This window comes from Macadamia integrifolia, chromosome 8 (assembly GCF_013358625.1).
Source record: "Macadamia integrifolia cultivar HAES 741 chromosome 8, SCU_Mint_v3, whole genome shotgun sequence".
Classification (NCBI taxonomy): Eukaryota; Viridiplantae; Streptophyta; class Magnoliopsida; order Proteales; family Proteaceae; genus Macadamia; species Macadamia integrifolia.
In genome coordinates this window covers 14751659-14778276 of record NC_056564.1, presented here as the reverse complement: position 1 = coordinate 14778276, position 26618 = coordinate 14751659, and the positions used below count along the sequence as shown (strand labels likewise).

General features: G+C 38.1%; 1 protein-coding gene across 1 annotated transcript in view; it reads left to right on the top strand.

Moving 5' to 3' along the window:
- Positions 1-26618, top strand: part of LOC122086440 (xaa-Pro dipeptidase) — a 66651-nt gene that overhangs the window by 3116 nt on the left and 36917 nt on the right. The window contains exons 3-7 of the mRNA XM_042655239.1: positions 8182-8242; positions 11441-11536; positions 11648-11797; positions 19903-20034; positions 25793-25920. Of these exons, the coding sequence (XP_042511173.1) occupies positions 8182-8242; positions 11441-11536; positions 11648-11797; positions 19903-20034; positions 25793-25920 (567 nt within the window). The remainder of the gene's footprint in view (positions 1-8181; positions 8243-11440; positions 11537-11647; positions 11798-19902; positions 20035-25792; positions 25921-26618) is intronic.

Below are 26618 nucleotides of genomic sequence, written 5' to 3'. Positions count from 1 at the left end.
GAAAAGCTCCTTTGGTTCATGGGATGAGTCCCCCAGTCTTGGAGAGACAGGATTTTGCAAATGGTTACAGTCGTATGTGTAACCAGAGTTAGGTCGGTTCTGTCATAATTAAGTTTGAGTCTGACAGAATCAGTTTCTACGAGAATATACTCGTAATATTCTTGATTTTTTGCCTGGGAGTTGGAATAGTGATTCCATCCTTTGTAGAAAACTGCTTGTGCCATCATAATTGGCGAATCAAGATATTTGTATAAGGGTTCTTCAATAGTGAAGAGGTCTTCTTTGCATGGCTTTTCATGATATTGGCTTTTGAGTTTGGAACCTTGTGTTGTTTGAAGAGGTTTGGCTTGTGTAGTTTGGAGGCTGGAACTAGCCTTATTTGTGGTTTGGATGGGTCCTGCAGTAGAGCCTACTACCACAGCATGGGAATAAGGTGTTTTGGTGGTAGCCATTTGGGTCTGGCTACGGGTAACAATTTGGTTTGATGGTGCAGCAGAGGAAGCCGCAGCACCATAGCTTGATTTGGTTCTGACAACAGAATTTGAGGAGGTGGACTCCTTAGGGGGAGCCATCCTGATAAGGTTAATTTGAGGAGTCTGGCCCTGTAAGAATTCACGGGTAAGAAAGTCAGGGACAGAATTGGATTCTCCTTTAATATATTCTATTTGAAATTCAAAAATTGATAATAAAGCTTGCCATCGGGCAAAAATTTGTTTTGATGCAAGATTTGAAACATCATTTTGTAAAACATATTTAGCTGCGCTACAATCAACACGAACTAAAAATGGTTTATTTAATAATGTATTTTGAAATTTTTGAATGCAGAGAACAATTGATAAAATCTCTTTTTTGATGGTATTGTAATTCTTTTGAGCAGAATTCCAAATACCAGAAGTAAATTGGACTAATTGTTCTTTGTTATTATCAGGGAGTCTTTGTTTGAGAATTCCTCCATAACCAATATCAGAGGCATCAGTTTCAACAATTTTAAATGCCTCTGGGTTTGGAATAAATAAACAAGGAATCTCTTTAACAAGCCTTTTGATTGTTTGAACAACAGTAGTTTGGGTTTGAGACCAGGGAATTGGTTTCTTTTTAAGCCGAAGATAAAGAGGTTCGGCAATCTTACTGATTTGGGGAAGAAAATCACGGACGTAATTTAAACTTCCTAGAAATCTTTGTAATTGAGTTTTATCAAGGATTTGGTCAGGGAATTTTTCACCAAAGGTAATGGCACGATCAATAGGGGTAAGAGTACCCTTTTCAATTAAATGCCCAAGAAATCTAACTTTAGTAAGAAAAAATTCCATTTTTCTCTTTGATAAAACAAGACCATTTGATTTAATAATTTGATAAAATGTTCTTAGGTGTTTGAAGTGTTGTTCAATAGAATTTGAGAAAACCAGGACATCATCAATATAGACAATAGTGAATTGTCCATAAGGATTGAATATGTCATTCATGATTTTCTGAAATTCACTAGGGGCGTTTTTGAGGCCGAATGGCATAACGTTCCATTCATATAAGCCAAAGGGTGTTGTGAAGGCGGTTTTATATCGATCTTTGTCATGGATTTGGATCTGCCAGAAACCAGACTTCATATCAAATTTTGAAAAGATTTTTGCTTGATAAATTCTTTGTAAAAGATCCTTTTGATTTGGGATTGGATATCTGACCCATTGGAGGGCATCATTTAAAGGTTTGTAATTAACTACTAGCCGAGGAGTACCTCTTTCTATTTCAGCAGCCTTATTAACATAGAAGGCTGTGCAACTCCAGGGTGAGGTACTGGGTCGGATAAGTTTTTTGGCTAAGAGGTCATTGATCTCTTCTTTGCAAGTCTCAAGAAGGGTTTGATTCATTTGAGCTGGGCGTGCCTCAGTAGGAATTTGAAGATCTGAGAACCCAGTAGCATAAGGTAGGGAAACCATATGCTGCTTACGGTGCCAAAAAGCATCAGGAACATCAGAACAAAGATTGGATTCAAATTTCGATTTAATTTGATTAATTTGTTGGATGGTCTTGGGATTTTTAAGATGATCAGATATTCTTTCATGAAGAAGTTCTGTTTTGAGAAAATTAAGTTGTTTAATTTTCCTAATACTTTGGTCATCAGAATTTTGGGCTTGTAAAAATGGAAAGACAATTTTTTGTCCTTGGAATTTTGTAGAAATCCCATCTTGGGTTATTTTGAATGGTTTGATTTTTTCTAAAAATGGTTGACCAAGGATTATGGTTTGGTCAAGATCCTTAGCAAGGATGAAAGTTTGGGGAAGGCAAAGGCTTTGGTTACAAACATGGGTGTTTGAAAGTTTGTATTGGACATTCAACCCAGATCCATTTGCCGTATTAAGGCGTTGGGTAATTCTTTCATAGAACTGGGTTGGAATAGCACCTTCGTTGATGCAATTGGCATTAGCACCAGAATCAACTAAGGCAATGGCAGAAAATTTGAATGAAGCGTTAATAACTAAGGTTATGCGAACATACCAATTTTGACAGGTTATGGTAGACACAAAACCAGGGATTGTTGGATTTGGTTCACCTATTTCTTGTGTTGCAAAAGGGTTTATTAATGGTTCATTGTTAGAAGTTGAAGCTTGTTGGTTTTGTTGTCTGTTTAAGAGGGATATCTGTTGTTTAATTTGTTTTATTTCATACTGCAGGGATGCAGTAGTAGTTTCAAGGGTTTTGATTCGACCAGAATGGTCAGGGATAGTTGGTTTTGATATTTTATCAAACTTTTGCATGATTTGATGAAGGTTGTAAGGTTGAGGAGAGTTTTGGGTAGAAACATTGTTTCTAAGATGCTCAAGGCAGGCCTTTTTTTGTTCTGGGTCTGCTAAGCTATCAATATAATCGAAAATGTTTGAATTTGGTGATGCACGAAGCATACGGATAGATTTGGGAACACAATCTTCACAGCTAAGACCAATGATACAAGAATCACAGTTACATGCTTGAAAATTCGCATTATTGGAGGAACTAGAAGAATCATGTTCAGAGGCTTGAATTTGGTTAAGCTTATGATTTTCATCTTCAGAAGAAGATGAAGATGTTTCTTGAAATAGAGCAAGGATTTGAGTTTTATCTTGCTCAGATATTTGTAAGGAATTGATTTTATTTGAAACTCTGCAAAATTTGGCGATATGACCAGGCTTACCACATTTGAAACATCCTTGTGTGGTTTTATCTGGATTTTGATTCTTAAAATTTTTAGGTGCCTTGAAAGGCCTCTTGTATTTATTAAAATTTTGCTTTGTAGGAGTTTTGTGGTAAAACTCAGGAGTTGTAAATGGTCTGTGGGACACATATTTTTTGGATTTGTGGAAATTTTTATAAAATTTGCGAGAAGATTTGTGTTTGTGTTTAGATGGGGATCTGAGAGGTGGGAACCCGAATTGTTCACAGAAACCTCCAAGCTCACGTTTGTAAAATTTGTTTTCTTTATGGATTTGTTTCTTTAATCTAATGTCAGTGCAGAGAGCAAGGCCCTCTTCATGAATTAGACTAATAATTTGGCCATAGGACATTTGGTCATAGGGAATGATCCCATCATTTTCTTTTCTAAGGCGTTGTTTGATTTTTTCGGAAAACAAAGTTGGTAATCCTGTAAGGAATTTTTCTTTCCAGCAGGGAAGGTTTGCATCAGGTCTAGTTAATACTTTGGTTAAAAAAGTGTCTTTGTACCATTTGAAATCATGTAATTTTTTACATCTAAGGTTTGATAATTGTTCAGCTGTCCTATCTTTGAGCCGAGAAGGGTTTCCTAAAAAGTAATTTGCAATGCTGAAAATAAGGGTATTAACAGCATCCTCAATAGGAATGCCTTCTCCATCAAGAAGGGGAACACCTTCAGGTGTGATTCGAACAGCCATTAAAATTTCTGTTTTTTGGACATCAGTCAGGACATAATCCCACCAACCTTTGAGTTGGCCAGTAAAGCTAGAAACAAGCAAGGTAGCCACAGCACTATCAGGTGTATTCTTGATTCGATGTGCGTTGCTGACCATGGTCATTTCTTGGAGTTTGTTCATGAGATTATGTTCGGACAGCCCATCTATGTTCCATTCATAGATGATACCGCTTTGGTAAGAAGCCTGAGGGGCAATACCTCTAGCTTCAATTTGTAAGTCAGGGAAGACTGGATGTTGGTTAGAACTTTGACCGATTTGGTTAATTTTGGGGAAGTCTTCTTCTTCAGAACTTGAGGAAGTGTCTGAAGAGCAACCTATGATGTTGCGGACACCTCTAGTATTTGATTCAGCTGATGGTTCATCAGAGGGCTGATTTTGGACTGGTGTTTGAGGTTCACTTACATGTGCTTCAGCAGCATTAAGGATAGTCAAACGTTGGTTAATTTGATCTAAAACAAAAGATTTGTTAAGGGCGAGTTGTTGTTTTAGGGGAATATTATAAGGTTTGAACAAAGAAACAGAAGTGGGCACCGGAGCCGGTGTCAAAGATGAAGAAGTAACAAGTTTTGGTTGGACAAGGTTTTCAACTCTTGAAAGTTGATTACCTATGGTTTGAAGACTTAGATTTGTGAAATTCAATTGTTCAATTTGTCTTCGGTTTGGATCTTCTTTTTCAGCAATTTTGAAAGGAGAAGCTATAATCTCATTATTTTTGTAATTATGTTTGATGCTTTCTACCGGAGGATGGATAGCATTAATGGTTTGTCCTTCATAAAGAGTCCAGGCTTTATGAGAGGTAGTTTGGGTACATACCTGATTATGCCAGGGATAGTAAACATTATTATCCTGGGCATAAATATCAAAATATGTAAAGAAGAAAACATTTGTTTTTAGATTTGTCATAAAATTGTACCAATTTGTTCTGATTTGAGCTTGTTGTTCAAGATTAAAGGTTTTTAAAAACCATTCACGTTTTTCTTTATTTTTAAAAGACTCAAAATCAGATCGAAGTAAAGGTTTGTCAATTTGATAATTTGTTTCTATCTGAATCATATAAAGTCCACCATTTTTGGGGTCTTTAGGAGGAGGAGGTGGTTCAAACTCAGATTGGGTAGGAGACCTTTGATCATGGGTTTCGGAAGGGGTTGTTTCAGGAACAGTAGAAGTGGCTTCGTATGTTCCATGGACAATATGTTGATTATTTTGAACTCCAACAAGGTTAGTGAAAGGTGGAGTTGTCCTAGTTTGAGAAACCCATTGGTTTAAGTCAGAAGAAGTCGATGCCTCAGAGCATGATCTTCTGGAGCTTTGGTATACCGGAGGGGTAGTTTGTCTGTTGAACCTAATGGCAACTAATCCGTCTGAATCCTGGGAAATAGAACGGATACTTGTGTTTGAGACTTGAGGGGGAATAGCAGTCGTTTGCAGCTGCCATTCTTCAGGGAAAGAAATATCTTCCCAACGGCAAAGTTTGGGGTAGACAATTTGACCCTGAATACAGTCAGTCTCAAGGTAAAGGGTTTGGCCTTTTGAAGATGTTCTTTTGGCTCGAGGTTGGACAGACTTCATAGCCTTGTATTTGATGCGATGGATAATAGAGATTGGGATGGTTCCATGCATTAATTTGTAACCATGAGTTTTAAGGTTAAGTTTGAGTGAATGTAAGATATTTGGGTCTTCTAGAGCTATGGACATGTCAGGATAAACATTGAAATGGACAGGCCCATAACAAAGACTGGTTTCAATGGCTCCCAAAAGGGAATCATTGAACTCAAGGAACCTTTGGTCACGAAGGGCTAACAACATAGAAGTGTTGAGTCCTTCTCGGTGAAGGGGTTTGATAGCCACTTGGACAAGGCCAATATGGACATAATTATATTTGCGATCTTTGTACAAATCTTGTAGGGTAATTGGATCAAAAAGTTGGATTTCTTGAGTTTGTGGGCTAAAATTTATAGTTTGTTCTACGGTCTTGACTGTTTCGAGTCCGAACCAGTCTCGATCATGGAGATCATTTCTAGAAATTTTTGGCATATCCCAACTTTGAAGTCGTCGGTTAATTCTTGAGGTTTGTTCATCATAATCAAGCACATTAGAACTTGTGCTAGCTTCACTTGCCGATCTCATCGACATGGAGCGGGGTAATCGACTCATAATTTGAGAATTCTTAAACTTGGGGTAATCACCTAGATCTAAGTTTTAAGATGGTATTTCCAACATGACTTGGGCACAAACGTGGTCTTACACTCTTCTGCCACTCCTCCCAAGAATCCAAAGGCATATACCGCGTCGAAAAACTTAAAAGGAAATAATTACTCAAAAGAAAAGAAATCTGCAAAGAAATAAACCGAATCCACCACCACCGTGGCTCTGATACCAGATTTACTCCCTGATAATAACAAAGAACAATTAGTCCAATTTACTTCTGGTATTTGGAATTCTGCTCAAAAGAATTACAATACCATCAAAAAAGAGATTTTATCAATTGTTCTCTGCATTCAAAAATTTCAAAATACATTATTAAATAAACCATTTTTAGTTCGTGTTGATTGTAGCGCAGCTAAATATGTTTTACAAAATGATGTTTCAAATCTTGCATCAAAACAAATTTTTGCCCGATGGCAAGCTTTATTATCAATTTTTGAATTTCAAATAGAATATATTAAAGGAGAATCCAATTCTGTCCCTGACTTTCTTACCCGTGAATTCTTACAGGGCCAGACTCCTCAAATTAACCTTATCAGGATGGCTCCCCCTAAGGAGTCCACCTCCTCAAATTCTGTTGTCAGAACCAAATCAAGCTATGGTGCTGCGGCTTCCTCTGCTGCACCATCAAACCAAATTGTTACCCGTAGCCAGACCCAAATGGCTACCACCAAAACACCTTATTCCCATGCTGTGGTAGTAGGCTCTACTGCAGGACCCATCCAAACCACAAATAAGGCTAGTTCCAGCCTCCAAACTACACAAGCCAAACCTCTTCAAACAACACAAGGTTCCAAACTCAAAAGCCAATATCATGAAAAGCCATGCAAAGAAGACCTCTTCACTATTGAAGAACCCTTATACAAATATCTTGATTCGCCAATTATGATGGCACAAGCAGTTTTCTACAAAGGATGGAATCACTATTCCAACTCCCAGGCAAAAAATCAAGAATATTACGAGTATATTCTCGTAGAAACTGATTCTGTCAGACTCAAACTTAATTATGACAGAACCGACCTAACTCTGGTTACACATACGACTGTAACCATTTGCAAAATCCTGTCTCTCCAAGACTGGGGGACTCATCCCATGAACCAAAGGAGCTTTTCAAATGTTTTTTCCCCACAAAATTATACATACATGGATTACCAGGAAGCCTGGTTCAAAGCTTTCACTTTTCAAAATAGGACCAACCGCCACTCTTGGTTCTTCTGCTTTGAATACAAATTCAACTATCAGATTTACATACCGATACGCACTGATACGTACCGATACGGTCATAAAATGGCCAAAATGAGTAATTTTTTAGAAAAACATAATTTTTTGAGGTGTTTTTGTTCCAAATTTGCTGCCAACCATTTTTCTCTCTAACTAAAGTGAAAATCAAGGTTGGTAACAAGGATTTTACATTTATGGGACAATTACAAACCTTGGATTCTTAGTGCGATACTCTCAATTTACTGTTTATGCATAATACATGTTATATATAACTTTTTTAACTATTTTTTTATGCAAATGTGTATAAAAAAGTGTTTCCTATCCATTTATGTGCGTATCTTTAGCGTATCTTAGCGTATCTCCTATACGATACGATACCCTCCGATACGTATCTTAATTTTGACCGACTGATACGACGACCGATACCGATAATTTAATCCTTGCCTGTAGGTATATTTAAGCACTTTAATCTTCACCTGAAACACACTTCTTGTCATTAAATCAATGTTGGTACATAATTTAGAGTATAGGCTTCATTGTCTAAGACTCTAAGTATTGGTATTGATCTATTCTACATAGGTAATATTGTTGGTTAATTTTTATCTGGGTTCCTTTCCATAGTCTACTGTTAGCTAATTACTTTTAAGATAGGCAAACACTATGGAACCATTTATTATTATTGCATTGGTGTTTGAAGTAACAATGCCCTTTCAGAGCATTCCTCTTGTGGATTGCAGATGGACTTCACTGAATTTGGTCAATATCAAAAGACTTTTATGCTTCAAACTTGAATGGGATGCAGATTGATTTGTCTAATGATGTGTAACTTGATTTGTAGGCAGGAGAGTTATTTCGCTTACTTGTTTGGAGTGATGGAGCCTGGTTTCTATGGAGCCATTGTGAGTTTCTAACGTGTGGAATTTTTTTTTTTTTTGATTCATTTAATTCTTTGGGAGAAACTTATTGGAAATTTTCTTCATCAATTAAAACTCTTATGACTATGATGTATGGTATGGAATGTTCTTACAATGTTACAAACTTACAATAAAGTTATTTCCTCAATTATACTTAACTCATTTTTCCTAATTAAAACTAATATATACATAATACATATATATATATATATATATATAAGGCAGTCATACAACTGACTATGATGTATGTTGTGGAATGTTGGGCAGTTAAGAAGCATTATGTAGATAAATTCAGTGTAGAGGTGATGAGGATGTTGAGAGGGATGAGTGGTAAATCTAGCAAGGATAAAATAAGGAATGTTCATATTAGAGCTGGTTTGGGAGTAGCTCCAATACATAATAAGCTATGAGAAAGTTGTTTGAGGTGGCATGGCTATGTTCAATGGAGGCCTTTGGATGCTCTCTTAAGGAGGAGTGATTTGATTCAGATTAAAGGATCTAAAAGGGCTAAGGGAAGACTTAAAATGACCTTAGGATAAGTAGTGAGGAAAGACATAGCTTAGGCCTTATATCAAGTGTGATGCCAAATAGAGTTGATTGGAGGGCAAGGATCCATGTAGCCGACCCCATTAATTTGGACAAGGTTAAGTTGTATATATATATATATATATATATGAGGGTGGACCTTGGCGCAATGGTAAGGTTGTTACATTGTGACCTAGTGGTTGTGCTTTCAAGTCGAGAAGCAACCTCTCCGTGATATGGTGTTAAGGCTGCGTGCATTGTGTGACCCTCCCCAGACCTCGCAGTGCTGGGATCCTCGTGCACTAGGTATGCACCAGTTTCAGTTAAATACCTCGTGCACTAGGTATGCACCAGGTATTATTATTTTTTTAAATAATAATACCTTAGCCAAAATTTAAGTTTTTTAAAAATTCAACAGTCACCAGTTTCAGTTAAAAAGGCAACAATACTTAATTTTTTTTCATGAATTTTCAGATCCAAACAGAATACTTCCCTTATTATTTTTTTTTTTTTGAATTTTATAAATAATTTTTCTAATTTGTGGGGAAAAAAGAAATTTCAGGCAGAAAATAGAGCGACATCATGAAGCTGTAGATTGGCCAACAATGTCTAACATATATAAATTGAGTCCCAACCAATGTATATTAACCTTATATATATTTTTAAAATTTTTTGTTTTCAAAAATCACTTTTTTAAACCATAAAATTTTAAAACAAAAATTTAAATTTAACTCCATGAAGTCATATCAGCCTACGATATTTAACATATAAAAAATTAAGGCCCAACCACTAAATATTTTTCCTTAAAAGGAAAAATCTCGCTAGAAGTTTGAATCTTTAGGGAAAAAGGTATACCTGAAAGTTTTTGAATCTTCAGTAAATCTTGCTCAAATGCAGCAATTCATCACTGTAGATGTATTGAAGTAGTCTCCAACACGTTGTTCCACCAAGAATTATAGGTGATTTGGCAAAAAACACAAAACTCGGGTTTTCTGGTAAAATCCCCTTTTTGTCAAAACTACCGAAACCAATTTTGGCACATTTTGATTGACTTTATGATTTAAAAAAAAAAATAAAATAAAATAAAAAGGAATGTATTGTTTTGCTGAAATTACTGAAATTTTGGTTGAAACAATGTATACCATAGTTGTCAAGGCGACCAAGGCGTTGGGGGGCTGCCAAAGAGCATAGGCAACAAGGCGCCAAAGTGTTTTTTTCCCCCTCTTTTCTCACATCATTTAGTATGCTACATATTATACCTTAAATCACCAGAAATCAACATTAAGCCACATCAAGTCATTAGAAATGAACATAGAAGCTACATCAATGCAATATGGTAAATGGTAATCACTTTAGCATTGTCCATACCGCAGTATACTGGCATTGGTAATAGGAAATAAAAAAAATTCATAATGCTGGCATGCAACAGAAAAAAGAGTCATAATGTGTAGCTTACTAGCAAGTGGCATCCTTAACAAGAATCATAATGTGCAGCATACTAGCAAGCAGCATCCTTATCAAGAATCATAATGCATCCCAAGTCGTAATGCGCTCAGTAGAGTGCCAACCTGAGGGGAGGTAGACAGACATTTCAGAGTTCAGAAAAAAGAATCAATTAAGTGGCAGTGACAGAGAAGTGCACTAGAAAATAAAGGAAATAAGAAGAAGATAAATATTTAAAGAAAAAAGGGAATCGATTTACTAAGAAGCGTCGCTTGGGGGGGGGGAACTCACTGGTCAAGCAAGGATGGCCTTAGTAATCTGTTGGTGCTCAACAGATAAAAGTTACTCTAGGGATAACAAACTGATCTTAGACTAGAAGGATATTAAAAATAAAGAAATTGATTTATAGATAAGTGTTGCTGGGGTGAAAAATTGGAGAAAAATATTTAATAAAAAAGGGGAAGGAATCCAGTAACAGAAAGTGTCGCAGAGAAAGAAGAACAGAGAAGTGTTGCAGGGAAAGAAGAAGGTGACAGTAAATATTGGAAATAGAATAAAAAAAAAAACAAAAACAAAAACAAAAAAAAAAAAAAACAAAAACAAAAACAAAAAAAAAACAAAAAACAAAATAACGCCTTGGTCGTAAGGTGACAGCTCGCCTTGACTCTAAAGAACTGTTGGGACGCCAAGGCGGCGCCTTGACAACTATGACGTATACTTGTAGGGTTGACACAGGTTTCATTTCGACGTGTGTCCAAACCAATGAAATTCATGAAATCTCAGTTGAAATGAGATTTTGAACTATGACGCAGTATGTTGCTAGGCCATGTAATGAAAGTTGGATATATCAGTGGTTCAATGTATGATATACTTATTTATACCAATGAATAAGGTGCAAATGCTTCAACTTGTCTAACTTTCTGGGTAACCTAGTTGTGGACCAAGTCAATGGGTTTAAAGTTTGAACAAAAACTGAGTCGCAGCCTCATAGGGACCCGTTTAGGTGGGCTGGTGGCGGGTCAAACTGGGTTTCAGAACACTGTGAAGTAAATATTATTTTTTTGTTATTATAATTAAATCAATAATTAGGATTCTTTATTTTTTCTGATCCATAATGTCAATAAGCATTTTTCACCTTGATAGTCTGTTGAAGTAGGTCTTAATTGTAAAACTTAACTCCATCATATTGAATCTTCTTCTTCGTTGTTGCTTAAGGACATTGCGACCGGGGAGTCAATTTTGTTCGCTCCAAGATTGAGTGCTGATTATGCTGTTTGGTTGGGGGAAATAAAGCCGTTATCATACTTCAAGGTGGCATGCTCTTTACTTCTTCCATTTTTGGTTAACAAACACGTCTTTGACTATTCTTTTACTAGATATGTGCCATTCATTATTGATGTGCTTAAGTTTCCCTTTTTGTAGGAAAAATACATGGTCAGCATGGTTTGCTATACCGATGAGATTGTGGAAGTTCTATATGATCACTATGGAGGACCAGGAAAGCCTTTGTTGTTTCTTTTGCATGGGCTTAACACTGATAGCAATAAGTTCTCAAAGCCTGCGGAGCTTGAGGTTCCTACCTCCCAACTTTCTTTATCTTATCTAATGTTTCCTCTTTGACAAACTAATTTGTCTAAGTTCTCTAGTTTTACTATTTCTTTTGTGGTTAAACCGTGATAACACTGGATCTTAGGAGATGAACATGGCACTTTATATCAAAAATTTTGGGCAGTACACAGCCAAACGTTAGGCATCCAAGCCCTTGGTTGCTTCCTCAACAAAATTAGAGCTATGATGTATCACTCTAATGCCGTCATAACTAACTGCAGTTTTGAAAGGGTACCCTTAATTTTACAAAACACTACCTATTTCATGGAAAAATCAGGTCAATTAAATCAAAGTAAAACAGGACAGAGAACCAGATATGATAGGGCTTCTAATCACCTAAATGATTAGGGTTCAAAAATCTTGTACAATTCCAGAATGCAGGATAATCTGGCCTTTCTTCTTCCTTCATTAGTACTGTAGCTTGTACCTGGCTGCTGCATCAAGATATTTATCTGGTAATGAAGAGAATTGAAATGATAACATTGAAGAAGCTTGAAATAGATGCAACTGAGACCCTGGGGCCCATCAACACTTTATGAATAATCTGGGAGACTATTAGTCTTGGTGTTGGCCATTCTCACCTTTTCATGTAAGATAGAAGAGAGTATAGGGTGTGTTGTTTGTTCATGGTATGACTTCATTTTTCTTAGCTAGTGGGTCTAAACTCCAAACTGCCTTTCCTAATTACCACCTTATAACTGTTATAGTACCTTTTAAGCCTTTTTTATGTGAATCTTAGTAGCGGCAAGAGGAAGAAGCAAAAGTTGTACAACTAGCTTTTTTATGGCTGTACAGTTTCTTATCTTTGTTTTTAGTTCTTCACTTGTAGGTTTGTAGGCCCACACATGGTTATGAATATTGTCATCAGATGTAATTTAGTCACCAGTGTCTAGGGTTATGGACTTATAGTAGGTTTTTCTTGGGCCCAGTGGATGAAAAATTAATTTAATTTTGTTCCTTGTTGCAGTTATGCTGTTCTAATTATTTACAGAAGTTGGAAGAGTATGAATTTTGGTCTTTCGGGGAGTTTTCTGTATTGAATGAATAGGGATTTTTAATTGAATTTTGGACAACAGCGAATTTTTCTCTTTGTATTTGGCTTTTATCTGTTTCTTAGTTTGAATGCGAGCAAGTTATAGTCTTCATGAGTTGGTCATTAGGGGGATAAACGTAGAGCTCTAAGCCCCAAAACAGCCTTTGGGGAGTAGTTTACTATATATGAGAAATATGTTGCTTCCTTGATGTAGTGGAATTAGGGATCTATGGAGAATAAGGGGATGGTGTCATAGTGTGTTGATGGTTGACAAAGAAACTAGGTTAGGTTTTGTGGAATGGTACGGTTTATGAGGTTTAATATTGTTGAATGGGTTGTAATGGGTTTGTTCGATTGAGAGAAATGCAGGAATGTTTGGTCTGTCAATGTGACAGCCCCACTTTATTTATAACAAGTGACATACAGGTACTAGTACTATGATTCCCCTATGGACAAATTTACCCATATACCCATTATACATCCATATTACAACACTCCCCCTCAAGTTGGTGCATAGATTTCACACATGCCCAACTTGCATACTATTGGATGAAATAACTTATTACTTAAAGCCTTTATAAAAACATCAGCTAACTGATCTCCATGTTTGCAAAAGAAATGCAAATCAGCCCTTGGTCTAACTTTTCGTTAGTGAAATGACGACCAATCTCCATGTGCTTGGTGCAATCATGCTGAATTGGGTTGTGAGCAATACTAATGGCGGACTTACTGTCACAATACTGCATCATAGCCACTTTTAAGAGTTCTTAAAGCCACATCAACTCTCAGATGCCATGAGACATGGTGCGGAATCAGCTTCAGTACTGGACCGAGCAACAAGTGCTTGCTTCTTTCTCCTCCCACAAAAGTCCCATAACCTGTGATGGATTGTTGATCATTTGAAAAGCTGGCTCAATCAACATCAGTAAATGCCTCAACTTATAGATGACCTTGGGAAGATAAGAGGATCCCCTTTCCTGGTGCAGACTTTAGGTACCGCAAGATTTGAAACATAGTTTTTAATTGTGTGGAATTAGGATCATGTATATACTGGCTTACTAGACTAATGCAAAGGCAATGTCTGGATGAGTATGGGATAGGTAAATCAGCTTCCCGACCAATCGCTGATACTGCCCCCTTATCCACTAAACCATTCTTACTAAAGAGATGAAATTTTCTTCAAAAGGAGTATCTAAAGGCTTACAACCGAGCATCCCTATATCAAAAAATGAAATGACCACTCCCCCGAATTCCTTGGGGTTGTGAGGATCCTTGGTGGCATGGCCAACCTTAATGCCAAGCAAGTAACGCATCTTGTCTAGGTCCTTGATCGCAAACTCTTTACTGAAATAAGTCTTTAGTCAAGAAATTTCCTCCGTATCACTTCCAATGACAAAAATGCCATCAACGTACACAATGAGGATAGCAATCTCGGAAGACCGCTTTATAAATAGGGTGTGATCAACATTGCTTTGAGTGTAACCTTTAAACACCATAGCTATGTGAAATCTCCCAAATTAGGCACGGGAAGATTGCTTCAACCCATATAGAGCTCGCTTTAGCTTGCAAACTTTGCCTTTGGATTTTTGAGATGAGAAACCATGAGGAATTTCGATACACGCTTCTTCCAATTCTTCATTAAGAAATGCGTTTTTTATGTCAAGTTATTGCATGTCTCATCCTAGATTCATTGCATAAGAGAGAATTACATAGATGATATTCATTTTTGCAACAAGAGTGAACATCTCTTGATATCAAGACCATAGGTCTAAGTAAACCTCTAGGTACCAGCTTGGCCTTGTTCCGATCTACAGTCCCATCCATATTTTGCTTCACAGTGAAGACCCATTTGCATCTCACTGTCATTTTCTGTGGTGGAAGAAATACCAAGTCCCAAGTATCATTCTTCTTTAGAGCTTGCATCTCTTCAACTGTGGCTGCTTTCCACTACGGCTCTTTTGGTAGCTTGCTACCAATTCTATGGAATAGAAGTCAAGGAAGACACAAAAGTACGACATGAAGGTGAAAGAGAGTTGTACGAAACCACTTGAGCAATAGGGTGTTGAGTACAAGATTTTATTCCGTTTTGGACAGCAATAGGTAAGTAAAGAGATGGGTCAGAAGATGGGTAAGAAATAACAGGAGGACCATAATGAGTATTACCAGATAGAGGGGTAGGACTTGGATCAGGGGATGGTGGATGACTTGGATGGTTTAGGTATTGCTGTGGTGGTGTCTATTTGCTGCTCACGATTCCGATGAATATATACTTCCAGGGGTGGCTGAACTAGTGTCTCTCCCTATACTGAAGGAACTATTGTCTCTTGTTAAGTTTGTCTTGAATTCTTGACTCGTTTTAAAGAATGACCTGCTCCGACATATTTTGGTGGTGACTCGACTAGGATTTTTTCTGAGATCTGTGATGGAAGCAGAGGGGTTGGGCTGGTCAGAGGAGTATATAATGTACTATCATTCTATTGAGCAAATAGTTGTTTGGAGGTTTTTCGAGCTAGGGTTTCAAGGTGAGTTTTCTCGCCGCTGTTTCGGTGTAATCTCTCTTCTACATAGTGAAACTTCTTCTTCTTCGCCCGAGGATGTAGCACACCACATCTGTGTGTGAACCTCGTTAAATCTTTGTGTGTTGTGCAGATCTATCTTTGTTTATTTTCGTATTTGTTGGTGTTTGCTATAACATCTCTCCCTGAACTAAAGGAACTGTGTCTCCCCAAAACCCTTCATATTCTTTGATATTGTGGTCTCTTCACCAAGAGTTTCTCCCCCTTGTTAGATTTTCTTGAGATACCTTAGTCCAAGCATTCTCCTCCTCCCTTCTTACACTTTTCAGGAAGCTTAAGAATTTCAAGAGTGCCCTCAAAGATTGGAACGTCTCTTCCAGTGTCCCTAAGTGTATGAATCGCTTGTCTTCCATTCAATCAAGGTTGCAAGATGACATTCTTAACACTCTCCTTGCCTCCCTAGAAAAGGACACTTCCTATGAGCTCTCCTCCCTCATTGGTCAAGAAGAAAACTGCACTAAGCAAAAATCTTGCACTAAATGGTTAGAGCTTAGAGATTCCAACTCTACTTTTTTTTCCACTGTTCCCTTAAAGCCAAGAGCAATATCAATTCCATTCCTGTCTTGGTTGCTAGAGATGGCTCCTCCGTTCACTCTCTGGATGACATTAATGCCGAGTCTCTAGCTACTTTAATGATCTCTTCAATCCCCTCCCTCCCCCCATCTCTCCCATCTCTCCCGGTCTTATCAACAAATTCATCCCCACCCATCTCCGACCTTCTCTCGATGTCATCCCTTCTGATGAGGAAATAACTGCTGCTGTCCTCTCCCACAAAACCAACAAAGCCCTAGGCCCGATGGCTTCAGTATGGGCTTCTTCACCTCTTGTTAGGACATTATCAAAATTGATCTCATCCATGCCATTAAAAGTTTATTTTTTGACCCTTTTCAAATCTATAGGATCAATCATACATTCCTTTGTCTCATTTCTAAATTAAAGGGGGCCTCCTCTTTGTCTGACTTCACACCAATTTCCCTCTGTAATCTTCTTTATCAATTTGTAGCTGAAATCCTAGCTAACAGGATTCAGCTTGTTATTGACTCTTTTGTTAACACCAATCAATTTGCCTTCATTGCAGGCAAAGCATTATTAACAACATCATTTTTTGTCATGAGATTGTTAGAAGTTTTGATAGGAAATCTTATTCCCCTGCTGGCTACTGCCTTCTTAAAAATTGATATCTACAAAGCCTTGGATTTTATCAATTGGGATTTCATTTGCAAGGTTCTTCATGAAATAACTTTTCCCCATAGTCTTCATCCATTGGATATTTTCTTTTATTTTTTCTCTCCATTTCTCTATCCTTGTCAATGGTAGCCCTGCTGGATACTTCATCTCCTTCGTGGGTATTAGGTAAGACTGGCCCTCTCTCCCCTTTCATCTTTTCCCTTGTTGTCCTCTCTAGATCCATTCAATCTTCTACTGACCTCCACGGCTCCACCTCATCTCCCCCCTCCCCAAATGCAAAGGCTTCAATCTCAACCACCTTGCTTTCACGGATGATCTTATACCCTCTTTCCATCTCCTCTATATCTTCCCTTCAATTTTTTTTCAAAACCTGTTGGAATTCTCAAATTTCTACAAAACCTCTCAGGAATCTACATTAACCTCCTCAAATCCCACCTCTTTCTGGCTAGAGTTCTTGATTCCTCCAAAGCCTTCTTCCTCGGTTTGATGGGATTCTCCTTTGGCATTCTTCTTGTTAAGTACCTTGGCCTTCTGTTGGTGATGGTTCTTCCACCTTCCCTCTGGTTGGATAATTGGCACCCCTCTGGAGTCCTCTTCTCTACGATAGGTGCTAGAGCAGTGTATTCCTCCGGTCTCCCCAAAGATTCCGCTCTGGCCTCTATGATTTCTGATGCTTCCTGGGCCCCCTCTGGGCATCGTGGTAGAGCTGATAGAGTAATTTGGTCCCCTTCTCTTCTGGTTCCTTTGGTTCCTCCTATGTTTGGGATCTAGTTTGTTCTTGCAAGCCCCTTTCTCTCTGGTATAAAATTGTATGGTTTTGATGTAAGATCGAATCACAAGTGATCCCATCCCAGGCAGGATCTTTACTAAATCCAATATAAGCCAAATTCGGGGACAGAAAGAATGAATAAGAAGGGATCACACAATTGCACAAATCCAATCAGGGGGAGAGAAATCGCATAAAGAAAGAGGGGGGAGAATCACACACAAGCTTAAGGCTCTCAAACATTAACTCAATTCATCATTCTTCAAATCTGTCCTAAACATTGAGTTTATGCAAGTATTTAAAAGAAAATAATACTCCTACTTAGACTCTAAAACTGAAACGGAAACCCTACTTCTCTTACGTATCCTATCTCAAAACAAATATGATAAAGTAAAAGACATTAATAAACTAAACTACTACCAGCCCACTCTAACTAAGCTAATGAATTAAATTCCGTTTTCCTACTTTCTTCTCATATTTTAGGCCTATTAAAGTGGCCCATTATAAAGAAAACCCATGGGAACAAAGGCCCAACACATACATAACCCAACCCTAGGCTTATTTGCAATAAAATAAGCCCATTAATTAACTTGTCTACATCAGGTTTAGAGGCCACATTCCCCACTGTAGTTTCACTACATGGAGAGCTCTCTCCAACTGCCTCCCCATGCAATTAATCATCCATTGTCATATCCCTACCTCTCCTGCCTACTACCTTTTTTGGAATGGATTAGATGACTCTGACCACCTCTTTTTCAGCTATTCCTTCTTCCATTTGGAAGAAAGTCCTTAGCTCTTGCTGGCCCATTAGGAGGCACATCCTCCCCCTTCAAAGAGAATGGATTTGGATTGATATAACCTTTCCTGAGGACTCGTCTTGTGACTCTATTGGTAATCTTCCATTCTGTGCAACTGTAAACCGCATCTAGTTGGAGCAGGATCTTCGTAGATGGACCTCTAACTCTTGTTCCTTTAATATGATTTAGAGAGCCATCTTCTTCGACGTCATCTCCAAGCTTCATGTGTTCCCTCACTGGCCTATTAGGGATTCCCCAAGAAACAAGCTTATCGTTGTGCCCTGGGGTTTGCCCCCTCCACTACCATCCTTTCCCCCAACCCCCCACTGATGTCTCTTATTAGTTGTCTTTAGTTTGTTGCTTTCCTTAGCATTCATTTAGCTTGTTCTGCTGCCTTGTTTCGGCTCCTTTTGCTTTTTGTTGTTTTTACATGTTTTGGTTTTCCTTTTTTTTTTTCCTTCGGTGCTGTATATTCTCCCCTTATTTCCTCTTGGTAATGAATTTTTTATTGACCCAATTATTGTTGTTATTATTATTATTATTATTATTATTATTATTATTATTATTATTATTATTATTATTATTATTATTATTATTATTATTATTATTTTTCCTATGGATGCTGGTTTGACGAATGATTCTAGGGAAAATTACATGATTACCCACTTTTGGGTTTCCTTTTACAAAATTACCCACAAAAAGTTTTGGTCAACAAAAATACCCAAAATTAGGTTTGGGTTTACAAAACTACCCACCCAAGGTTTCAGTTAACAAAAATATCCAAAATCAGGTTTGGGTTTACAAAACTACCCAAAATAGTGATTCTTCATCTTCCACATATAATCATGTATTTTTTTATTACTAAAACTTTGAGTGGGTAGTTTTGTAAACCCAAACTCAATTTTAGGTATTTTTGTTAATTTAAACTTTAAATGGGTAATTTTGTAAAGGGAAACCTAATTTTGGGTATTTTTGTTAACTGAAACTTTTGATGGGTAATTTTGTAAAGAGAAACCCATAAGTGGGTAATCATGTAATTTCCCCATGATTCTATATGTGAATCATCTCATACTCAGAATTTGGATGGTCCCAATGGATGTTGCCTTTTTAAGGATCTTGTTAACAATATTTTCATTTGTTGCAGATTATCTTGTAAACTTTGATCCTTCTTACTTGTACAGCTGAAGAGTTTATGCCTCGATATTTTACATTGCGGGATCTTTGTTTGATATTTTTCTGCTCTAGGCCTAAATTTACAGGAGCTTCAAGGAGTCTAGTAGGTTTTATTTTATTGGCTATTGGGATTATCAATTGAGGAGCACCAAGGATGCTTGGTCCTAACTTGTGCTGTTCCCTAACCCACACTGTGCCTAATTCTCTGAAAAAATACTACCTTTTTCTCAAAAAAAAAAAAAAAAAAAAAAAAAAGATGTCAACACTACTGATTTTTTAATTTCACTCAGTTGTAAATTCTTGGAATGAATATATCTGGTGTTGTGATATTTATTATGTCAACACTTTGGCATTTTTCTGATTTCCATTGTGTTCCCTTGCTCTTACTATATCAATGCCAATTGATTATTTTCCATCTAGGTATTGCTTCTATGTGCTCGATAGTCATGGAAATCTAGTTTCAGTTTAGATTTTTAAGTTCCACCTTCTCCATCCTATAAGACTTATAAATTTGGTATGCTTTATTTATGTTGTAGGACATGGAGAAATTTGAGACTGATTTAAGTATGCTACATCCTATTTTGACTGAGTGCCGCATTTTTAAGTCTGAATTGGAGCTTGCCCTCATTCAGTATGCCAATGATGTAAGCTCAGAAGCTCATATCGAGGTAACTTTCTTTTATCTGAAGCTTCAAATGTTAATTGATGAAGTTGTATCCTTTATCGTACTCCTACCATTGTGTTTAGTACTTATTTTATCCATGTAGCATGGCTACTAATTTCTGCAGTAACTTGGTGATGCGATCCTGGGGTTGAAAAACCCTATTTGGGTTTATGCCCCACCCAAGTGTTAAGCAAATCAGATAACAGGGATGATGTCAATCTTGTAATAAACCAGAATTTCAAGGGCTCATATAGGAAAACAAAGTAGAAAGGACAGAGGAGGGATTAAAATTAAAGAAAGGGGGCAAACATTGAACTAAAGGATAGGGGTTGAATTAGAAATGAAGTAAGGGGTGAATGTGGAAATAAACACACTAGGCTTTGAAAAAGAAGCAACTCATGATTGGGTTGTCTTCAACCTTAAAATGGAGTTGCAGGCAGCAGAACCAGAACTTATTTTGAATAAAGGTGTTCATTCATATGGCCACATATCGAGATTGACATGGGATTTTAGACAGTGGATCACCACTCATGGTCCTCTAAATTCCTAACAACAATCAATTGAACCAGCAGCCAAAGAATCAAAGAAATCTAACTGATGTAAGGTCTAGTAGTAGAAGAAGAACCAGGTATGAACTACGGCTCACAACTCTTATCTTAGCATGGTGTTGGGGCTGATATTCTACAGATAGGGTTGCCCATAAGTCTGCAAATAAGCCACCAATTTTCAGTCCAATCCGTGAATCTTTAGTCGTGTTACAACCAACTTCTCAAGACCAGCAAGTACCGCTGGAAACAGGGGAAGAGGTCTGAAACAGAATTTGATAAGAGGAAAAGGAGAAAGAGCAAGGGGAAAGAAGAAAAGAAGGGATAGGGAGGAGAAGTTCTCACAGGGAAGGGAAGAGAAGAAGAAGAGATGTGAGAGATGGAGGAGGGGTCACACAAGCCATTCAGGCTACTCAAATAAAAACTGAATATTCCATTAATCTCTAATATGAAATCCATCCTTGATAAAATCTATGTAAAGGAAGAAAATCCAACTAACAAAGGAAACCTATTTAACTAGGAAACAAACTCAATAAGGAAACTGGATAATAAATCTAATCTCCTATGTAACCTACCCAAATAATTATCCAAATTAAAATAAATAAAATTCCTAAGTATCCTATTAGACCACAAAACCCAACTTGGACCTGGTTCATCTCAGTCTAGATGGCTAGACGGGTCTAGCTGGTTCAACCACTAATCTTCATCACTTGGACAACTACATGAAGTTGCAGACTCAATATGCTTCTACACTTCTACTTGCAAATGCATATATGCGTACGAAACACAGTTCATTTTAAAGAAAGAGTCTAGGGCATGCATTATACATTGAATGTAAATTACTGAAAATCTAGTTGTAGGCTTGTAGCAGTAATCAAGAAAAGTCTACAACACGTTAGAAGTATATCATGAGAAACATTCTTTAAAAGGCAAAGATAGCTTATGTGATGTCATTGGAACTTCTGAAATTCTCTTTATAGTCTTGTCTTGATAAAACTATTTGAGTACTTACATATATGGGAAGGGGATCTATACACTAGCAGTGTGAGATAGAATTTTATATGCTAGCAATTATTGATCGCCGGATAAGGTGCAAGGCATCTCAGCCATTGGTTGCCACTGCCCGCCATCAACTGCAACCCACTGCCACCGCCCAGGCACCCACTGGCCACTGCATCTCCCCCTTCCTGCTGCCTGCTGCCTGCTGCCTGCTGCCTGCTGCCACTCCGCAACTGTTTGCCACTGCACCTTTGCAATACCACAACTGAAACCCATGCCTATCTCCAGCGCTGCAATCATGCACCCATTAGCTTGTGGGCCCCACTAAGATAATCGGTTGCTCTAGGTTTGTTTGCTCAACTTCATCTCCTCCTCTTCTTCAAGGTCCTTCATGAGCTCTGATATGTTGATACTTTTGGGTTCCAGCTGGGAGAGATTGCTTTGTTTGATCTTGTCACATTTTTCTTTGTAGATGGGCAAATTCTGAAGTACCCGGTTGGTGAAATGAGGAAAAAGGAATCTAAGAACCACCGAAAGAACTCAACCTGGTTTCTAAGAAGGGATGGCTTGAATTGATTTCAGTTTCTTTAAGAATCTTCCCTTCATACCCTTCATTTCTCCTTCTTTTTCTTGTAATTGTTACAAGTACAATCGATTTTCAGCTTCTTTTGTCAACTCAATTAGTCCCAAGATAAGGTAGAATAAAGGCAAAGATTTGCAGAGGGTGGAGGAGAGGGAGGAGATGCAAAGTGACGGGAGGGGGGTGACGAAGCGATAGAAAGGGAAGTAATTAGGCTAGACTATTGGTTGGGAATGGGGGAGTTGTAGGGGGTGGGGTGAGATCAGGGAAGGGCAGGGACAGGGATGGTGGGGGAGAAATCCAGTGGGGACTGGGGAGGGTGATGCTGGGGTGAGGAGGTAGAGGCCGGGAACAGAAGTGGGCAAAGGAGGGGAGAGGGAGAGAGTAAGATTGGACTGCTACAGCGGCTGTGGTGGATCCATATATATATAGGGAAAATGGTTTTGTATAGGGGTGATGCAGGCCCGGATTGCATGGCCAAATTATTTGAAGACCAATATGACCATCCTAAGGTGCAACAGAGGTCCAATCAAATCAAGGCCTGCAAACAGCTATGAAAATTGGTTTCCAACGGTCGTTCGTAACATCGTTCGTGACATCATCCACCAAAACAGTAACTGAGGCTTTAAAGAGCTTTATTTCATGATCATCTGTGATATCGTGGGTTGTCCGTGATCAATAGGCATTTTAATGATGAGCTCTAAGCCGTTTTGATCATTCATTGATCTTAAATGCTAGGATAGGGGTTCTACCTCAGCCTCCACTAATTCTTTTAGGCCCCGTTTGATTAGGAGGGTTTTGATGGGGTGGGATTATTGTACAAATTTTTCCAAAAACATGGAAAAGTGTAACGTTTGGTTGGATGGGGTAGGAAATTGTCCAGACAACATTGGGAAATGAGTTTTCCCTGTCTGCTGATGTGGCCTGCACCCCACTCCCTTCCAGGGGGCGAAAATGCTCAACGGCTCCATGCATCTCTCTCCCTTGGCTGTGTTGGTTTTGGTTGAAGTCTTGGAAGGGCGTTGTCTCTGCTCATGGGATATGTTTTCTTCTTCTTCCTCCTCTTCTTCCTCATTTTCCTCTTCCACCTCCTGTATCCGAAATGGGTTTTGCAAGGTACAAGAGAAAAAAAGGCAGATAATTGATTTGCAGAGTTGACTAAAGCACAAGCACCGGGGGGCAAGCTTCATTATTTCTGGAAATAAATCTCTGCGCCTCTCCTCCTTTCCATTTCGATTGTGCATCGTCTTCAATAATGATTGTCTATGCTCTCATAAATGAAGAACACAGAAAACTTGAGGGGAAGAAAGGGGGAAAAAGGGAGAAGAATCGGACTCATCGGGGAGTATTTTTGTCCAACTAGAAGGTCTTTTTGAATCGATTTTGGAAAAAAGGGGGTTTCTCTCTCCTTGACAACGTCTTCCTCTGTTTCAGAGGTGAAGACCATCGGAAAAAAGGGAATTTCGTTCTAGTTGGATTCCCAGATTGCATTTACTTGCAAACTATGCTATAGAAGCTTATTAGCATCAGTCTTGAAAGCCCTTTCCAATCTGATTTGAGTTTTGTTAGGAAATCATGGGCCCTTATTTGAAGGATGAAGATTAGATAAGTGGTTCTGAAATAGGGTTTACAAAAAATCTAAGGAGAGACGATGCGTCCATGCCCCCTCTCTCTCCCTCTCTCTCGTCCCACCCAACCAAACGAAGTGGGGTGGGAAGCTACAGTGATTTTTCCTTCCATTCCGGTTCTTCACCCCACCAGCATGTGGGACACACGTCTCATACAATCCCACCCCCAACTCCCCTGTAAACAAACAGGCTCTTAGGGTCTTCTCCATTATTGAATACTTATCTTGGTCAACAAAGAAGTAGTTTGCTATTAAAGCGAAATGGAAGTCATTAAAGCTAAGTGGAGTGTTCAACAAGAGAAGTAAAGAGGAGAGACTTATTGGGTTCTCTCTACCATTTATTTTCCTTTTTCTTCTTTCTTAAGCAACTTTCTTTTTCAATCTCAGCCTTAGGATTGTAGGGGTAGAAGTTGGGATTTTAGGATTTTATTTGCCCATAGGCCTAACTATGTAGCTTGTAAAGCAGGCTAGCTGTGAATTTTGAATGAAGATTGCTTGAAGCATTCCTCTTGAACCTTGAAGAGTTCATCTTTGAATCCTTAAAGAGTTTCACTCATTCCTTGAAAAGTAGGAGCTTTCCTTGTGTTCCTTGCATCGTAGAAGAGTTGCAACACCATCATTGGCTTTGCAAACCATCCTAGAAGAGTTCAGTTTCAGCCCATGTCTATCATTTTCTTTAATTTCCAGAATACTGTTTTGGTTAGTGCATCAACTTGATGAGCTATTACGAGTGCCCTACAATGTTTTTCTGAGCATACCTTTGCCAGAAAAGTTGTAGGCCTGTGAGTTCTTTTTCTATAGGCTTTGGAATCAAGTTATTCTGACCTTTATCGAGCAAGTTATCATCATTTTACTGAGATCACTCCAAGCTGGAAATGTTGCACTTGTGCTAGTTTTCGGGTGTATTGATTTTACTCTCCCAATCTGTTGGTCTCAGCAGCCCTCCTTGGGAGGCTTGCGTCAGGGGGAGCGTGGCCCTTGTGCCTGGACTCATGGAGGGTGAAATGACTAGCCCACCCCTCATGAAACAGAAAATGACACCTCTGTTGATGCTTCTTCGTGCGTTCCCATTGGCCCTTGCGCATGCGCAGGAGCCACACTCCCCCACAGGAAACACTTCCCCTATGGATATATACATGTACACACAGTTCACGACAAGCCTAATTTGAGGGTTTGAGCTCAGTTCATTAAACTAGAGTTTAGCGAGGCCAGCACTTGGTTCAACTCAGTTAACTCTACTTCTTATATTGTCACTTCAGGCCCGGAATTTATAGCCTACAGAGCTCGGGATTGAAAGTCCCTGGAAATTGACATGGAATTAAACTGTTCTGCCTGTTATATTCAAAAGTCAACCACTCAATCCTACAAATGTGGCTGACAGCTTGGTCTTGGCTCTTGTGCTTCAAATTTGAGCTCATGCTCTGACCAACCTAGATATGAGTAGCAGATTATCAATGACGTGGAGATTTTTATTTTTGGATATAGTATCAATAGTTATTTATTTATTTATTTTTGGAGATATTGTCAATGACATTAAGTTGTATGTGTTAGAAGCATCTCTGTGCATGTAAACAGTAACAACCAGAAAATTGGCATATCTGTTTTATATAGGTTTTTCTATATACAATTATATGTCAAAATTGTCAAAATTCAATAATCTAAATTTTCTATTAAGTTTGTTAGTCTGTTGAATATTATGTATTATGTTGTTAAGTTATAGTGCTAGTACTTTCTGAGTCCTGACAGTTATGACTATTGACTTTGTTTGTTTTGATGCTTTAACTAGTACTTTGGCAGCAATAGGTAATTCTTCTTCTTTACCTTTATCCATGAGGAATATGGGACTAAAATATTTGGTTTGCTATGGTTGTTACTATACTTCATCACAATGTCTCCTGCAGATATTAACTGATTTGTATGTGTATCTCTGTTATTTCAAATTAAAAGTAAATAAACTCATATTTTATTTATTTTTTAATGGTTATCTGATTGTCGTCGTGCTTTTGAATAGGTTATGAGGAAAACGAGAGCGGACATGAAAGAATATCAATTAGAGAGCATATTTCTTCATCATATTTACATGTATGGTGGTTGTAGGCATTGCTCGTACACATGCATATGTGCTACCGGTGAAAATAGGTGAGTTTCTTTGTGTTAATGTGTTATTATTTATACCTTCTTCCAACTGGCAACATAAAGATTGTATTCCTGTATAATGTACGAACATGCTCATGTATAGAAGTGTTCTCAGGGTGGTTTCTCGGATAAGGATTGGGGATCTATGTGGTGATGCAGATACGGCTGCCCTTATTTGGTTGGACCAGCATGGCCGTCTTTGGAAGCCAAGAGCCAAGAAGAACTAGTCTAGCCTAGGGTTTTGGTCCAACACGGTTGGAAATAAAATTAGTAGTTTACTTAGTATTTTATTTCATACTTTTATTTTCCAGACTTGAACGTAGGAGTAGGATTTATTTCCTTGCTTTGGTTTCCTTTTTATAGTTGTTTCCTAGTTTAGGCTAGTTTTCATTTCGGTTAAGTTTCTAATTTCATGTTCCTATTTTCCTATATATTGGTTGTAATCGATTGAAGATGGAGAGAGTGATTTGATTATTGAATGAAGATGTTGAGTTTGTGCACCAGTGAAGTGTGTGATTCCTCTCCTTCCCCTTCCTACTTTGATTTTCCCTTTCTTCCCTAAAGGTTCTCCATCAACTTGGTATCAGAGGCGAAGGTTCCTATTTCTTCCCCATCTTTCTTCTTCCCTTCCCATTCTCTGTGTTGATTTCCACCGATACTGAGAAAAAAAAAAAAAACCGATTCTGTCCAGAGAAGAATCG